The following is a 17,070-nucleotide window of genomic DNA, read 5'->3' on the forward strand; positions in this document are numbered from 1 at the left end:
TTTTTTTTTTTTTTTTTTTTTTAAATAAAATAGAATATGTGAAATCTCACCTCTCATACATTCGTAGAGGGGACAAATCATTTTTTTAGGAAGGGGTAGAAACTTTTTTTCTAATAGACACGTTTTAAAACTGTGAGGCTGATGATGATACGTAACGGACTTAAGCAGATAATATCTACTAACGGTGGGCTTGAGCGGTTACAAATGGTATCAGAGCCAGACACCAAGGAGTGTATGTGAACGCTAGATTTCAAGTGGGTGGAGTGTGAGATCTAAAGGGAGAACAAAACATTCCTTATTAAATTGTGAAAATCGTTCTAAAATTAAAGTTATTGATATTTTTTTTGCGACGGTTATAATTATCCGAATGAATATTTTGGTGATATCCATGGGAAGCATGGCCATAGCAGCATCATCTTTATGGGAACGTGATATAATTTGGATAACCTTTTTTCATATCATTTATTGCTTTTTTTTTTCCCCAAAAAGTTCAAATTTATTTCAACTATGAATTGAATAATAATTAAAAAAAAAAAAGTGTTTAATAATGGTCCAAATCCATTACTAGCAGATATTGTCTTTAATAACCCGACGTAGGATCTCACAATCCACCCCCTTCGGGGCCCAACGTCTTCGTTGACACTCGTTTCCTTTACCAATCAATGTGGTACCCCTCAAATCCACCCCCTTTGAGATCTAATGTCCCGTTGGCACACCGCCTCGTGTCCACCCCCTTTCGGGGCTCAGCCTCCTCGATGACACATCACTCGATCTCTAGCTCTGATACCATTTGTAACGGCCTACCACTAACATATATTGTCCTCTTTGGGCTTTCCATTCGTGCTTTCCTTCAAAGTTTTTAAAACACGTCTGCTAGAGAGAGGTTTACACACCCTTGTAAAGAATGTTTCGTTCTCTTTCCCAACCGATGTGGAATTTCACGGTATTTGATGAACCGGAAGGCGAACTGGATGAGATTTATTAATCTTAAAAGTCCTGTTACAGATTCAAACAATTATTTAATCAGGGAGGTTACTGATAATAGAGGTCAAACCTGCAGTCACCATCAACATTTCATAAATTTGAAAGCATTCTTTAATCAAAAGATAAATGAATATATAAAGGGGAACTTTACAGAGAGCTCAGCCCAGAGCTTTAGCCTGTTGGGGAATTTTCTGAAGCAGCAGAGAAGCACAAGAAGAAGAAGGAGAAAGAAAGGTCCCTCCTTTATAAGAAGATTCAGTACAGAAAACCACAAGAAGTGAAGAAACCACAAGAAGCTTATATATATGAAGAGAAAGAGAGAAGTGGAAAAGGAACCTGAAATGAGGTCTGCAACTGCAGAGCTTTCAGTGTTGGCTCAGTTCAAACCTGTTGATCATGCCGCTTCTGACATACCCACCAAGCCCTTCCTCTCTGTTTGCAATTTGATCCTTCAATTTCTTGGTACCTCTCAATTTCTGCTTGTCTTGAGAACTGTAGACAGACAGGACATGTTTCTGTTAAATGAGATTGGTTTGGTTCTTTTTTGCTGCAGATAAGGTAGGACCGACAATGACTGTTCTAAGACAAGACATTCATCAGAATATTCAGGTATAAACAGCATCAGAAGTGGCATAAATCTCTCTCTCTCTGTGTCTATTCCTTATAGTTTCGTTGTCTGAAATGCAGAGGTTGGAGAGCATATATGAGTCCGATCCTTCCATGTATTCAAATATGGTAGAAATTCTTAAGAAAGAGACAAATGAAGGAAGTACTAGGAAGCTCACCAGCTGTAGCAGAGCGTTTCTGTGGCTGACAAGGTAGCTTCATTCATTCACCTGTGAACAAAAGAGAAAAGAGATGAGATATAACACTGATTATGGAGTTTTACTGTGATTTAGGTCCCTGGATTTTATAGTGTCCTTATTGCAGAAGTTAAAAGAAGAGCCTAGGATGAGCATGGAGCAAGCAGTAGAGGAAGCGTATAGCCTCACTCTTAAGCCATGGCATGGATGGATATCATCTGCTGCTTTCAAAGTAATTCTACTTCTTCATCTGCTGCTTTCTGAATTAGATCATGGTAGTTTTGTATAAACAAGAAGAGTACTATGGTTCTTGCAGATAGCCCTGAAACTTGTGCCTGATAGCGAAACCTTTGCTAATCTTCTAATGGCCAAAGACAAAAAAAACGACACCCTTTCGGAGGAAATTGACTCCTTCATTTCCAGGCTCTCGCCTTTTCTAGAAGATATCCATTCTATTCTGGTAAACTCAAGTATTACTTTCAGTACTGTAAATCAATTCAATGAAAGTTTAGTACTGAGAATGTTTTGTTTCTTCTAGAGACTGTACAGGTTAGATCGCTTGAAGTCTGCATAGAGCGAGACCAAGGGACAAAAGAAGAACAGTTTCACAAGTTTTGAGTTCTCTTTGTTTCATTTACATTTTCTTACATGTAAATACACTGTCATACGCGTATCATAGGAAATTTTCCTTGTTTTCCATCCAAACTTGGTGCAGGTATTGTATGCATACACTTGTGGTCTTTCTGTTTCATACAGATGTAATAGGTAGGTTTGTCATGTAATTTGTAGAATTACTAGGCCTCGAGTCGAATCTGTAATCTTGAATTGCATAATATATGGTGTTTTCTGTTTAGCCAATGTCTACAAAATCATTATATAACAGCCCAAGCCCAAGCCCGCTGCTAGCCGGTATTGTCTTCTTTGAGTTTTAAAACGTGTACGCTAGGAAGAGGGTTCCACACCCTTATAAAGAATGCTCCGTTCTCCTCCCCAACTGGTGTGGGATCTCATAATCCACCTCCTTTCAAGGCCAACATCCTTGCTAGCACACCGCCTCGTGTCCACCTGCCTTTGGGGCTTGGCTTAACCTCCTCGTTGCACATCATCCGGTGTCTGGCTCTGATACCATTTGTAACAGCCTAAGCTCACCGCTAGGAGATATTGTCCTCTTTGGGCTTTCCTTTTTGGGCTTCCCCTCAAGGTTTTTAAAACGGGTCTTCTAGGGAGAGGTTTCCACACCCTTATAAAAATGTTTCGTTCTATTCTCCTACCGATGTGGAATCTTACATGAACGATGCAGAATGTGGTTACCGAATCCTTGCCCAAAAGGGCAGTTTGTAATCTTTGTTTCTAAGCAAAACTGTATCAAAAACTAAACTAGCATAGAAATTTTGCATTTAATCACTGACTTCAGTACTTCAGTTGGGGAAAAAAGGGGGGAAAACTGACAGTGTCAACAAGAGAATGTGACAAAGAAAAAGGAACATGAAAGAGATAGAGCTTTATTCCAACTAGAAGGTAAACATATGGTTACATTTGTATGCTTCATTACTTCATGATATACTTGTAATGCCAGGCAATAGATAAAGAGAAGATGAAATATCGAACCATAACTTAAAACTCTACCCTGTGTTTCTCAAGATAGGGCAGCTCGAAACCGCCTTTTCAACCGAGCCATCCAAGCAAGGACCTTTCATGAGTTTCCCAAGCAATTCCCCTGGGTCAAAAAAGAACTCCACCCCCAAAATTATATCATTCTCATTCACCTGGTTCATCAAAAACTTCAATAAGAACAAGCCAAAAACAGTAACATACAAGCTCATTGAAGTTGGATCCTACCTTAAAAATGGCAACTCCAAAGAATTCAATTCTCTCCCCAGTGGGGGCATGGCTTTTAAAAGCTCCCTCCATGTATCCCCAATGCCTAAACTTGAACACAATATCAGGAGGCCCTGAATAAACTTGGATAATCTCGAGAGCAAAACCTCGAGGGAACGTGGCAGTGAAAGCTTGGTGAGAAGATGCAGCAGTCTCCTTTGCAGCATTATAGTACCTATACTCCTCAGGGATGGAGGTCTGAAGGAAGGGATTGTAACCTCCCAGTTTACTAGTTTCTTCAATACTTAAAGGCTTTCTTCCTGAGAAATCATTGTTTTGTTTAGTTTATCATCAATTAGATGAAATAAACTTGTTTGAATCTATTGTTCATACCATTGAGACAGAAAGTAAACTTGTTTAAATCTATTGTTCTGAAATCAGTGGTTGATATCTTATGGAACATTTCCATCTCAAAATTCTTCACCAGGCTTTGCACTCTCTCTTCAAGTGATCCAACAGGCCATACCTTCCACAGTGAAACTTATAAATCAAAAGCTTAAAAGGAAATCACACCCTTTCACAATTAAAACCCTAATGGAAACAGATCAAAACAGTTCAATCCAAGAAAACAGAGAAAGAAATTACATTAGTCCGCTCTTCTTCGAAGAGCTTGTTGACAACATCGTAGTTAGGAGGAACCCCAAATCTCCATTTGGTGTTCTTCTCTTCATCTCCACGCAAAAGCGAGCGATACTTCTCATCCCCAGAGGCCATTGTGAAATCAAGGATTTGGGGGCGGATTTGGGTGGTGAGTAAGAGGGCAATGGCGGGTTATATAACGACGGAGAACAACGAAAGGGAAGATGGTTGCTTCCAATGGCGGTGTTCGTGAGATCATCACTGACATAATCCATGGCCTCACTGCAACCTTTCGAAGTTTGAAATTTCATTGTTAATTTCAAGTGATGTGTTTTTGTGTCTCCTTTTTGGATTCACCAACCAAATGTCTGGCTTTTCGCCGACGACCACGGAAATTGAATGAATATACGATTTTTTTTTTAATTAAAAAATTGTTATAATTTTGTTTTTGAGAATCTTATCCAAATGATTCATATTTAAAAAAAAATTAAAAACATTTTTTAACCCTTTAAAAAGTAATTTAAGATTGAATTTTCTCAAAAGGGTTTAGGTACAGGTCATTTTCAAGAAATTGGTATAATTAAATATAAAAATTATGATTTGGAACAACCACTCACAATTTTATTTATAATTTTTTTGAAAAATAATTCCAAACCGACGTGGATGTGGAAATCCAAATGTCTAATCTTTTGATTAAAAATATGATGTGAATTAATCGTGTTTATAAAAAATTTAATAAAAAAAATGATTTTTTTAGACTCATTGGGAGTATATAATAAGAACAAGTTCAGGTAGTGTAAGGTGGCAAACTCATTTTCCCCTTCCCTTCCCTTCTCCAAGTTTGGATTCATAATGTTCGTGGAGGAAATCTCTGACCTAGCTTTCAGAAATATTCATTTTGCATCATATTTTAGTTACGTATTTGATTTGGGACAAATAATAAAAAAAGAATAGACCACAATGTCGTTGCAATTTTAATTAACCATATTTTTAAATATTTTGCTTTCTTGTAAAATATTATAATAATAATAAATAAATAAATAAAAGCTAACCTACCTAGTACAACATTTTTTATTTATGTAATACTCGAATAAAAAAGGATACATGAATAAATAAATATCACATTTAAATTAGAGGATCTTTCTTTTTGGTGGCTTCTATACTAACGAGTTCATCTTTCTTTTTAGTGGCTTAGTGGCTCAATAATTCTATATTGAATGACCTATTAAAAAAAATTATGAGATGATTGTGAGTGAAATAAAACATGTCGAAAAGGCTCATGTTAATCTATGTATATAGTCTTCACTTTTAAGAAGGAAGAAGTAAGTAACGTGACCATGTTGCACGAGAATGTCAGGACTATCAAGTGCCCGAGAATGTCAGGACTATCAAGTGCCCGAGAATGTCAGGACTATCAAGTGCCGAATCTGAATTCCATAGATAGTTACAATTCATGGATACACCTCAATTTACTATTTTCAGCCAAAATGCATAAATATCACTGTACTTTGGTGTCAATTATGTTTGATACAATCCAGAAATGCCAGAAAATAAATCAAAATATCAACCTGAGAACCAGAGAGAGAGAGAGAGAGAGAGAGCAACATTGCATGAAAGCAAATTTTGGAGCCAAACAATGGCCACGAGGAAAGAGAAGAGCTTACTTAGATCGATGGCTAAAAAGTCACCACATCTTTCCCACAGAACACCGCCGTCGATTCCTTTTTCTTGTTTCCTCACGTGTCTGAAGCTAATTTGATTGAGTTTGGGTTAAGGGTTAGCTCGACAGGGGGCAAGGGCCGGTAAGTTTAGCAAGCTAACGTCCCCGCCGTCGATTCCTTTTTCTAAACTAAGAACATCAGCATGGTTAATAATCATGCCAACATATGGGTTCCCATGATTTACATTACTTACTTAATACACCAATGCCATCTTATCTGCCAATTCTTTGTCTCTTACCATTGGATATTCCACTGTCACTGAAGCTGCCTTGAGTAACATTTTCTTCAACTTCAGAAAATTCTCTCGACCAGGACTTCAAAGGAATCAGATAACTATCGTCCTTCGCACTCTTCCGCTGTTCTTGATGCCGTTTAACATTTTCAGAGAACCGATTGATCGTTTTGTTAAGTTTTGAAATACCCCTTTCGACTGGTTCTACGACGTGTGTGACTGTATACTTCATGTCATCGACAATCTGATGCGGAACAAAGTCACGGAGGACTTATCAATGCTCACAAATAAAATGAGAAGCCATGGCAGGATTAGAAAGAATAAGGTTGGGTCTTACAATTTCGCCGCTTCCAATTACAACATCTCGAACACTCTGGGGAAAACTCAAACGCTTCTCTCTCTCGTCATGGCGACCCAAGCGTATTTTGGTTATTCGTTCGGAGTCTCTAACCTCCTCTGGATCAGGTGGCGTTCCTAAGGATGCGTAGTCGGTTAGCACCTCAACATTACGAACACATCTTTCTCCACGTTTATAAGGTACTGCTGGAAAGGTGTAAACATGTGCGACGGCAGCAATACCCATCTGAATGAGATGAAATGAGAAAACAAAATAAGTTATTGCAATATAATATAACGAGAGATTTAACACTCTTTGACAATCAAACTCGCTTAATTTCAGATCACATGGAGTATCAGCCACATGATCCATATGGGATAACCGAGAAAATTATCGAACAACCCTCAAATAGGCCTTAAAAAAGTTTCCTCCTTCCTCCTGAATGTACAGATGGTTCACTTTTTAAAATGATACCCAAGCGTCCTAATCAAACATCAGCTAGTACCCATACTCTTGATAAGTTTCAACTCCAATGACATCTTAATCTTCCAAGTACGGATTGAAGATAAGTTAAATTTATCAATCCTCCCAAGAAAAGAACGAAATAATGTGAAGGGCAAGCCTAAAAGCACTACTGTAAGATTTATGGAGCAAATGGGCAAGAAATATAGTCTCAGCTCACCTCAATGCATATGAGGTAATCTTGTATGCGCGTCTTTAGCTCGCGAGCCAAGGACCCTTTAAAAGCTCCTACTGAGAAAAGAAAGGCAACGGCAACACCTTGCCACCAAGTGAGGAAAACGATCGACTTGAACACAAGAAACTTCGCCAATGGTTTAATTGATTCCAATTTGTCCTTTGTGACAGAATAGAATTGGAGAAGACAATACAGGGCCCACGATTGACTAAAATTAAGTACAACCGCCAAATAGGGATAGCTGTAGAACGTAAGAGAGACTGGTCAAATCAATGCACAAAGCCTTGGAAAAGTACGTTAGAACTAGAAGTTCACAAACATCTAAATCCAGAAGAGAGGTTCGACTACATTTGTCTGCATTATAGTCAATCGAGATCATAAGGTATCTGTGATGTTAAAAGGTTTAAAATATCCACAAAAGTAAATCAGGGCACATACCCATATCTCCAGTTAAACTTTCCTTCTCCATAGACCCCGAAACTTTCAAGAATCATAGCTAGGAGAGCACATATCATCTTCAATATCATCTGAGATGTCAATCAAGGATCAAAACCATGATATGAATTTGACAAAACATACTTCTTTCAAAAGAAAGAGAGAGAAAAAGAATGATCACATACATATTGAACGATACCAATTTTAACCGCATGATAGAAGTCAGAACCAAGATACCAATCCCTTACGAGGCAATTTAAGGGAAAAGGATGTTCTACAACCCCATATGCATATTTTTCCGCCAAAAGAGGTGTATCAGAATCAAAAACAGTCTGACTTTCCATGAATTCAAGTGTACGTTTCTCACCACCTTCAACCACATAAAAATTGTAAAATTTTCAGCATTATTTGAGGGCATTAAACTAATCTTGTAAAATGAGTTAATCACCCATCAAAACATTTTATATCTCACAGTACATACTACAACTAACACGTGCAAATGAAGGTGGAAATAAAGAGCCTTATAATTAGCACAAAGAAAAGAAAATGGGTAGCACCAAAAATGTTTGGACAACCTGCAGCGGGAGAAAAAAACACCAACGAACATAATTGCAGTATGATAAACGTACCCAAGCAAGCAATAAGGTATCTTTCAAAGCAATATAATGCAAAAGCCTCATAGCAGTCCCGTATCACTTCCCAATTGAATGCACCATTTGAATTTAACAAAGACAGGAACTGCAGCAAAATAATAATAATAATAATAAATGAATAAATACTGGAACAAAAAGTAGAAAAATGTCAAATTCAAATTAAATACATTCAGAAAGTTCTCGTGCCAACAAAAACCAGATCCTCTTCTTTAAAAAATATAATAAATGGAGCAATTATAATAAATTAAAAATCAAACAAATAAATGAAGGATGTAAAGAAAAAGGGAAGTAGTGTTCCTCTCACCGATTCTAGAGAGTAAACAGGAACCATCAGTATAAGACCAATCAGAAACTTCTGTTCCTGAAAGAAAGGTAATCTTTCAATCAACGGCAGTGCCAAAAAAATAAATATACTATTGATAGTATCATCTCTCAAAGTAAGCAAAACATGAGAAAACGCACAAGTTTATGTATAGCCCCTACACTATGAAATTCAAAGAAGTAAAACTCAAATTAGCTTCATTCTTCACACAACATGTGTTGTTTGACATCTATGTAACCAATGTTATAATTTTGGTCAGATATATGATTAGACATCAACAGTGAGTATGATTGGACATGGGGATGTATTCCCACCCAAGCAGCAAAGTAGAAGCGTTCAAGAATTTCACAGAAGATAATATAACTAGTCCTTTGGAAATCCAATCAAATGAAGGAACACAACAGACCTCTGGCTGATTATAAGAAGCTAAATGCTCAATGATGAGAAGTGTGGAAAGAACAAGTGCAACAATGACGAATACACCAGCACTGAAAATTGTCCAGCTGAAGTTAGGAGCTGCTTCGGTGCTTAGATTCAGTAACCACATCTTCCCTGATCTACTGGAGGATTCAACCATATTGAAGAGAATAAACAGAGTGTAGAAGAACATCCTCCATCCCATCAAGCAAAACTGTTTAAAGAAACTGGTTAACTAGGAATGTGCTCGATCAAGGCTAACTCATCAACCAATCTTTCAATGTCTTATTCTACTATTATTTTTTCTTCCAGATCACTCCTAGTTTGAGATCTCAGAGAAAACCGCATCAAGCCCTTGCAAAAGTAAAAAAAAAAAAAAAAGAATACAGATTCGCCAGGAATAAGTTATCTTGAGGCTTCAGTGCACTCCAGAAAGGTCCAGCTTATGAAAGAAAATATTTTGAACTTCTAAGAATGTAGATATAAAATTATAAAGGTTGAAGAACCCCATCAAACAATATACACTAGGCCTACAAAGTCAAAACGTTCTGAATAAACATCAGGAATCAGCAACCATCCGGATTCTCATACCCAGAAAATGAATAAGACGACTAGGACAAAAAACCATGGGAGAAGACACAAATATAAGAACGTTAGACAAACCGGCTACACTAACATGCTTTGAAGTAATATCAACTCCCCCTATGTGTATATTTAACCAGTAATAGTAAGGAAATACTTCTAATCACAATTTCCCTCCACGTCCAAGCCAGTGTAGTCCCCTACACTAGGAATGTAGTATTTCGGCAGCATTCAGATTCCCAAGGAAAATAAATCAATATCTTTAGTTGTAATATGATCAAGGTAAGTCGGTGGTGCGCAAAAGCAATCATCACTCACAAATTAGAATGCATATGATATTTCAAGCAATGATCATAAGTGAACTCAAAAATGACCGCATGCGTGATTCAACATTGCAAGTGACCATCAAGACTACAAAATTAAGATCTACAGAACAAGCTTACACGATAACTAGCAGTCTCATACAGCGTAGTCTTCAACCGGGACAAAGAAGATTCCAATTACTGATAGATACTGAAAAATCCACCTCAATAACAAAAGATGCTTCGAGTATAGTATTAAATAATTGTAAATTAGAGGACTGCATTGCTAACTTCCTAGCCGGGCGCACAGGATAATCATATCAAGTTTCAGAAGTCAACACAGGATTTAAACCCTAAAACACCAATCAACCAGCAAATAACGACCTTAAAAGCTAAAACTAACGTCAAACGAAATACAACCACAACATTTCACAGGAAACGAGAGAGGATAGAGAATATCCATTCAAACCTGCGGAGGAGATCTCCCGTGGAAAGTTCAGCGTTAAGCGATTAATACCTCGGCAGAAAATGAATTCGCCGGAGGTAATATAAAGCGTCGGTATGGTAAACACAACAGAAATGAGGAAATCGGAAGATGGTTCTGCAATCGGAAACGTGTTTGACGACGAAGAACGAAATCGAAACGACTAAAATGACGAAGTCGGTGAAGAAGTTAGAATTTCAGCCGTCGATTGAAGGCAACCCCCCCGGGACCCACAGGTGAGGGAGAAAGCGCCGATGGGCCGTCCCGGGTAGAAGTTTCCCGTCTTTAGCTGCCTCGAAGACGTGGACGACCAGTTTGCTTTATAGGCAACGGAGTTACGGGGGAAGCCGCAAACGTGTGACGTGGCTACATGGAATTATTTGTAAATCCACGTCATCAGTGAGCAAGACAAAATAGGTATCATAGTTGTCGCCTACCTACGTAGGCAGGGTCGAAAAGGAAATAATTTAAGGGAATTATTTAAATATATTTCAAAAATTGACCTCTAAATTACTCATTCTGCGTCATTCTTAGCTTTTATAATTAAAAAAATATCTTCCGTCATTATCATTTGATTATTTTATTTATAATCATTTGATTATTTTATTTATATACAATTAACTATCGTATCTTGTCATGCAATTTTCATAAAGTATAATTAATATATGATACAAAAATAAAATATTCAACAATTAAAATATACTTTTTTTATTATAAAATGATTATAGGGACAAAAAATTGACTATCGACTATTGAAATGATAATTAGTACAATTCAATTATTTAAATTAATTCTAATAATAAATTTATTCACGATTATATATAAACATTTATTCTCAATCAACCTAGATACCCTTTTATTTAAAATATGATAAAAGCATTTTCATAATTAATATGGGATATGAATAACAAAATTTAGTTAACATTGCATAATCTATATCTCTAGATGCTAACATCTCAATTATATTATATTGTTTCGAAAAAATACAAAAAAGAATGAGGGATTTTTGTATATGCCACAAATGGGACATTTAGATTTGTTCTACTATGAGCAGAAGATTAAGATTGACCTGATTGTTGGAAATGGTTACTTTGGAGGATGTTGAGATTCAAATCACCGTGGCGCTCGAACGAGATTTACGCTGAGCTTCTTCCAAGTCCTTCAAAAACCTGCGCCAAATGGTGACATCACGAAAAATAACGACTAGCTCAAGGTGTTCGTAAAGGCATTACGATTATATAGTTGGTAGGAGATTCATTGCTTACCTCCTAGAGTTTAGAACAACAGAACCGCCCAGTATAAAACGTATTCCAGAAGTAGTCGAGTTTTGTAAGGCTACAGAACGTGACTCCTCATATGTCGTCCCGCCGACGATAAAAATTATGACTTCTTGTGGCCTGCTTCATAACAAAGTAGCTAGCCAACTTCAATTCATAAAATTTAACGAAAGTTGAAGAAGGAAAAATACTAAGATGATCATCGTATTCTCGTTTTTAGAAGTCATGCTAGGTCGATGGACTGTGAACTTTCAAGTTTGTGTCTATTTGATCTTTGAATTTTAGAAAGTATCTGATAGACACTCACGTTTTCGATTGTGTATAATAAGTCCTTGGCCTATTTGACCTTTTTAAAAAATGCATGAACTTGTTAGACACAAAACGGAATACTTTTATATGTAATAGATCAATTAACTGTTATCCGGTTAGACACACGCTCACACTAACAACAAACCTTCCTTGCTGAAAGTGATTTCCAACGAACGGATAGTCAACATCTCTCAATCGTCCCTTGATTATACTTTCCATAGTCTGGACGACAAGAGGTTGATGCTGAGTGTAAACGTTCTCAACCCCCTAAAACAGAAGTGAAGAGAACAGTATATAAGCACCCTAAACTACAAAACAAGTTTAAATTATGTATTTCTTTTATAAAAGCTTCCAGCATACCTTTAATCCACGAGCCATGTTACGGGCAATATTCAAAAGATCTCGATTTCCATAAAGATCGCCCGTTCGCTTATCAACACCAGCTTGTTTTAAAAGAAACTGTATAAGCTGTCATACCATGTTGTTGAGCATATCAAGATGATTGAAGACTAGCTAAGAATAGAAGTATGTGAACAATATTATCATAATAGTCTGGCCAAAGAATAACTAGCTTCTTACAAACACAGAGATATCATGAATCCACATAGTGTACATAATAACCATAACATAATCGAGCATGTTTAAATCTTTTATGATATCCTACATTGATTGGGGAGGAGAACGAAACACCCTTGGAAACATTTCCTTAGCAGACGCATTTTAAAGCCATGAGGGGAAGTCCGAAAGAGAAAGCCTAAAAGGACAATACTTGCTAGCGGTGAGCCTGAGCTGTTACAGATGGTATCAAAGCCAGGCTCCGGGCGATGTACCAGTGAGGAAAAGGAACGAGTGCTAGCGAGGACACTGGGCCCTGAAGGGGGGTGGATTGTGATATCCCACATTGGTTGGGGAGGAGAAAGAAACACCTTTTTATAAGGGTGTCCTTTCCCTAGGAGACGCATTTTAAAGCTTGAGGGAAAGCTCAAAAGGGAAAGCCCAAAGAAGACAATATTTGCTAGCGGTGGGCCTGAGCCGTTACAAGAAGTAGAAAAAAAAAAGTGTTGAAAATGGTGCTTAAGTGTATAGAGTACCCCTTTTTTATATTTGGCAGAACAAGAAGCCAATTTATTGAAAAGCTGCATCAGTTGGACAGGGCTCTCCTTCTCATAGCGTAAGGCATATAACATAACTAAGCGCATGCGGTCTATATCAGAAGTACTCTCATTGTTCAAAAGACTTGTTACCGCCTGAAAAGCAAAGAGCAGAGGTGGTCATGCTGAAAGTAACAACTAACAATCTCATAGCTCATCAATAGTTCCACGCTATTGTTGGGAGTTCCAAACTTTTTACAGATAGCTCATGGGCACATAAGAAAAAAAATGTTGCAGAGATGTTACAAGTTAGAACTATGAAATCAAAAACAAGGAACATCTAATATTTAATAAAATTTGTTTCAATCATAATAACTTCCTCAAAATTTAATGTATACTATTCTTGTAACATTGGGGAAAAAAAAAAAAGATAACTCACATGATATTTATTTTTTGCATCATGTATACGAAAGAATTATAAATCTCTAAAATAATAGATAGGAATATCGTAAATAGACCCATCGCAACACCCATTAAAGGCACAATTCCCCACCCAAGAGCCATTTTACCATATTCTGAATTTAATGGTTTCAACAAATCCCCTACAATAGTTTGTCTTGGCCTAGATCTAGAACTATCCTCAACGGTTTGTGTAGCCATAAATAATCCTATATTTTTGTTTATTAAGTGAGATCTGTTGACTTTGTATACCATACCGTTATAAATAAATGATCTTATCATAGATCCACGAAAATTATGAAATTATATAATAATGAAACAGCAATCCAGTTGCCTTCCCAGAAAAATAGAAGAACCAGATTATAGTTCTCAAGTATCGTGCTAAGAAAACTACTAAAATGGATGTCGAGCAAAACATGAATATGGGACTATATCATGATTTCAACGTTGTACAGATATGAGAGAGAAAAATGCATGGCATATTCACGATGGAGAAAATATTATAACCTCAAAAGCAGCCATTTGCCCACCATTGCAAGCCAATTCCTGTTCTGTCTGTGAAACGAACATAAGCTTTCGCTCCTCAACTATTTTACTCAACTCTGTCACCAATGTCACATGTTTCGAAACATTACCATGCATTTTTCGGTACTCTGGATAATTGTCAACGAACTTGGCCATGTCCTCTACACAAAACAAAGCAACAAAAAACAATTTCGTGACGCAATTTCCCCCCCGTAGTTGATACGTCACAAATACCTACAAAGAATTTCACCTATTGTCTGAATGTTCTGGTTACTTTTGGCAATTTGCTGAAAATCATCCACCAACTTCTTGATATTCATTCCAATTTCTCCAAAATTATTGTACATATTAGCTTTATAAAACGAATCTTGCTCTGATGATAGCACAACCTCCTGCGTTTATCTTGAATATGTTTAATTGTCCAATAGAAAATGCATATTAGTGCAGAGTAGAAGAGTGAGCTTTATACCTGATGATCCTTTGAAGATTTCCCAATGCTTTTCAAGTCCACTTTATTGTCTTGAATACCTAACAATTCATGAACCATTGCCTAGAAAACATAACTATGAATAACCAACACCATCATGTAGTAACAACAAAGCAAAGAGTAACTTTTGTGATCCCAATACCTGATACGTCCATTGATTCAGCAGGGGAGTCAGCGGGTCATCCCTCCTATCAATTACCAGCAACAAAGGGGAGACTTCTGTTCTTCGAAAATCGAACAGACCACTTTCTTGCTGATACATAAGTTTCTGGTACATCAGAAACAATCAAATTTAAAGATTGTGACCCTTGAACTTGTGATAATAAAGCCTAAAATAAAAAAATAAAAAAAGTACAAATCTGAAGTCACGACACCGCTTCTAGAGTTCGAATATAAATACGAACGGGTTAACTAACAAATTAAAGTAAGAAAATGCAACTTATAATAGTAAGAAATTACGTACTGATGTTTCCTGTGCTATCCTCTTGGCAACATCAGAAGTCCTTTGGTACCGAATGACAGGTCTTTGTTTTAACGCCAAGAAAAGTGCTGCAAGGCCATCTACAACTCGGTCACAGAAATGTTGCAAACTTGGAGGATCAACAACTGCCGGGATCATGTATATGTGGTTTGATGCCATATTTAAAGTGAAATGATAAGGATCAATGGCCATGAAATCGCCATAAAATTCCTGCATGGTTCGTTTGATAGTTATATGTGATTATCACAATTAAAGCTAACATGGGAATTCAGTACAATATAAAACTCATGCAAACCAGCTATTTCAAATGATGAACAGGATGAGTAGAGAATGGAGATCTATAATAAGGCTAGTGAGCAGGATCAATGACACATATAAGAAGGTTCATGCCATTGATAACCTAACCGTCTCTTTGACATGGTACGACCGAGAAGAACCATGATTCCATGATACTATTTTACTTACGAACTTAATCTGGATTAATCTTCCCTGATCTCATCCACATATAATAGCACGAATTTTGTAACGACCGAGGCCCACCTAGCAGATATTGTTCTCTTTGGGATTTCCTTTTCAGGCTTCCCCTCAAGACTATAAAATGCATCTTCTAGGGGGAGGTGTTCTCCTCCTCAACCAACGTGGGACATCACAATCCACCCCCTTCGGGGCCCAGTGTCCTCGCTGGCACTCGTTCCTTTCTCCAAAGGATGTGGGACCCCTGTGCTAAATCCACTTCCCTTTGGGGCCCAGCGTCCTTACTAGCACACCGTCTCGTGTCTACCCCTTCAGGGAACAACCGGTATCTAGCTCTGATACCATTTGTAACGACCCAGGCCCACTGCTAGTAGATATTTTTCTCTTTGGGTTTTTCCTTTCGGGCTTCCCTTCAAAGCTTTAAAAGGCTTCTTCTAGGGGAAGATTTCCACACCCTTTTAAAGGGTGTTCTGTTCTCCTCCCCAACCAACGTGGGACATCACAAATTTGTTAATAATTTCTGTAAGAAGAAAAATTACCACAACTTGCTGCACAACATCCTGCTCGTCTGAATCAGCTAGTATATGAATCTGAGTTTCCTTCAAAATGTTGGAGAAAACTGTAATTCAGATACACAGAAGAATGATTAACGTATCAATGGAAGATCATTACAGAGTCACAAAGTTACTTACACAAGTTCGAAATCCATAAAAGAAATGAAAAACTCACAAAGGTGATACTCCCCAAATCTAGAATTGGCTAGCTGACGACGTAAAAGCTGTATATTCTCTGATGTAGGCCTGAGAAAGCAAACCGCTTTCAGATGATACATGGATTCTCTTGACATCGATATGGTATCTACCAATTCAACCAGAAACACTTCTTTCTGAAGAAGCTCCGACTGTGAGTACGCCACACTAACGACACTAACCTGAAACCAAAAGCAATAACAATCAAAATTTATCATTATTCTGCACTGTGAATGATAGAGATCGAAGAAATCATATACAAAAACTACACAGGGCACGTTATCAGGCTCTAGGATTCCATAATACACATCAGAAAGAAGGTTGAAGGAATGTAATGAACACGATGGCGCATACCGTCTGAGAATCGAGGATGAAAACCTTCATGCCGGAGATGTCCTGCAACATCTTGTTGATATAATCCCGAACGACCGATATCAGCACCATTTTCAGCTCGTAGGTCTCAAAATTAACAGTCGTGAATCCGGCACCAAAACTAGTGAATGCGGTGGCAATGAAGTGGAATCGCAAATGCAGATAGAAGGCAAGAAGGAAGGTCTCAGATCTGCGACGACCGACGAGGGATGAAATCGAAAATGGACAGTCAGTTGGGAAGTTGCCGATCAAGATGGTCGCCAAACACGCACCTTCTTGTTCAATCTTTCCCGCTTTTCCGAAAGTAGAATTAACCTTTTTCCTTTTTTTTCTTTTTTTTTTTTCCATTTAAAGTACGAGATTATTGTGACAATTACCCAAATTTCACATTCCAAATATAATTAATCTTCTGGTATATAA

At 37.4% G+C, this 17,070-nt stretch overlaps 4 protein-coding genes across 13 annotated transcripts; 1 reads left to right on the plus strand and 3 right to left on the minus strand.

Annotated features, from left to right (window-relative positions):
- Positions 1-1,149: 1,149 nt before the first annotated feature.
- Positions 1,150-2,640, plus strand: LOC111445490 (glycolipid transfer protein 3-like). Of its 3 annotated transcripts, none has more exons than XM_023083904.1 (6): positions 1,150-1,446; positions 1,538-1,593; positions 1,672-1,802; positions 1,884-2,019; positions 2,104-2,247; positions 2,326-2,640. In XM_023083904.1, the coding sequence occupies exons 1-6, from the start codon at positions 1,290-1,292 to the stop codon at positions 2,359-2,361; spliced, it is 660 nt and encodes a 219-aa protein (XP_022939672.1). In that variant the 5' UTR covers positions 1,150-1,289; the 3' UTR covers positions 2,362-2,640. The 3 variants fall into 3 exon arrangements, with proteins under 3 accessions (XP_022939672.1, XP_022939671.1, XP_022939674.1); XM_023083903.1 differs by having other exon boundaries at positions 2,337-2,640; XM_023083906.1 differs by lacking the exons at positions 1,150-1,446; positions 1,538-1,593 and having other exon boundaries at positions 1,622-1,802; positions 2,328-2,640.
- LOC111445489 (pathogen-related protein-like) lies at positions 1,362-4,559 on the minus strand. 4 transcript variants are annotated; one of them, XM_023083901.1, is made up of 6 exons: positions 4,251-4,558; positions 3,999-4,131; positions 3,627-3,925; positions 3,414-3,553; positions 1,770-1,820; positions 1,362-1,476 (listed from the first exon to the last, which is right to left on the minus strand). In XM_023083901.1, exons 1-5 carry the CDS (start codon positions 4,377-4,379, stop codon positions 1,817-1,819), a joined length of 705 nt encoding a protein of 234 aa, XP_022939669.1. In that variant the 5' UTR covers positions 4,380-4,558; the 3' UTR covers positions 1,362-1,476; positions 1,770-1,816. The 4 variants fall into 4 exon arrangements, with proteins under 4 accessions (XP_022939669.1, XP_022939667.1, XP_022939668.1 ...); XM_023083899.1 differs by lacking the exons at positions 1,362-1,476; positions 1,770-1,820 and adding an exon at positions 1,947-2,047 and having other exon boundaries at positions 4,251-4,559; XM_023083900.1 differs by lacking the exons at positions 1,362-1,476; positions 1,770-1,820 and adding an exon at positions 2,182-2,272.
- Positions 4,560-5,694: 1,135 nt separating this feature from the next.
- On the minus strand, positions 5,695-10,709 carry LOC111445426 (protein LAZ1 homolog 1-like). Of its 4 annotated transcripts, none has more exons than XM_023083791.1 (9): positions 10,460-10,709; positions 9,048-9,272; positions 8,624-8,680; positions 8,296-8,404; positions 7,852-8,036; positions 7,670-7,758; positions 7,217-7,472; positions 6,535-6,780; positions 5,695-6,441 (listed from the first exon to the last, which is right to left on the minus strand). In XM_023083791.1, exons 2-9 carry the CDS (start codon positions 9,261-9,263, stop codon positions 6,178-6,180), a joined length of 1,422 nt encoding a protein of 473 aa, XP_022939559.1. In that variant the 5' UTR covers positions 9,264-9,272; positions 10,460-10,709; the 3' UTR covers positions 5,695-6,177. The 4 variants fall into 4 exon arrangements, with proteins under 4 accessions (XP_022939559.1, XP_022939558.1, XP_022939557.1 ...); XM_023083790.1 differs by having other exon boundaries at positions 9,048-9,412; positions 10,412-10,709; XM_023083789.1 differs by having other exon boundaries at positions 10,412-10,708.
- Positions 10,568-17,040, minus strand: LOC111445424 (vacuolar protein sorting-associated protein 45 homolog). 2 transcript variants are annotated; one of them, XM_023083786.1, is made up of 14 exons: positions 16,633-17,038; positions 16,259-16,460; positions 16,069-16,148; positions 15,038-15,265; positions 14,717-14,842; positions 14,557-14,637; positions 14,338-14,479; positions 14,070-14,248; positions 13,104-13,259; positions 12,373-12,480; positions 12,158-12,279; positions 11,692-11,823; positions 11,496-11,595; positions 10,568-10,792 (listed from the first exon to the last, which is right to left on the minus strand). In XM_023083786.1, exons 1-13 carry the CDS (start codon positions 16,996-16,998, stop codon positions 11,535-11,537), a joined length of 1,983 nt encoding a protein of 660 aa, XP_022939554.1. In that variant the 5' UTR covers positions 16,999-17,038; the 3' UTR covers positions 10,568-10,792; positions 11,496-11,534. The 2 variants fall into 2 exon arrangements, with proteins under 2 accessions (XP_022939554.1, XP_022939553.1); XM_023083785.1 differs by lacking the exon at positions 10,568-10,792 and having other exon boundaries at positions 11,340-11,595; positions 11,692-11,826; positions 16,633-17,040.
- Positions 17,041-17,070: the final 30 nt, after the last annotated feature.

Source organism: Cucurbita moschata, unplaced genomic scaffold (genome assembly GCF_002738365.1).
Source record: "Cucurbita moschata cultivar Rifu unplaced genomic scaffold, Cmos_1.0 Cmo_Scf00007, whole genome shotgun sequence".
NCBI lineage: Eukaryota > Viridiplantae > Streptophyta > Magnoliopsida > Cucurbitales > Cucurbitaceae > Cucurbita > Cucurbita moschata.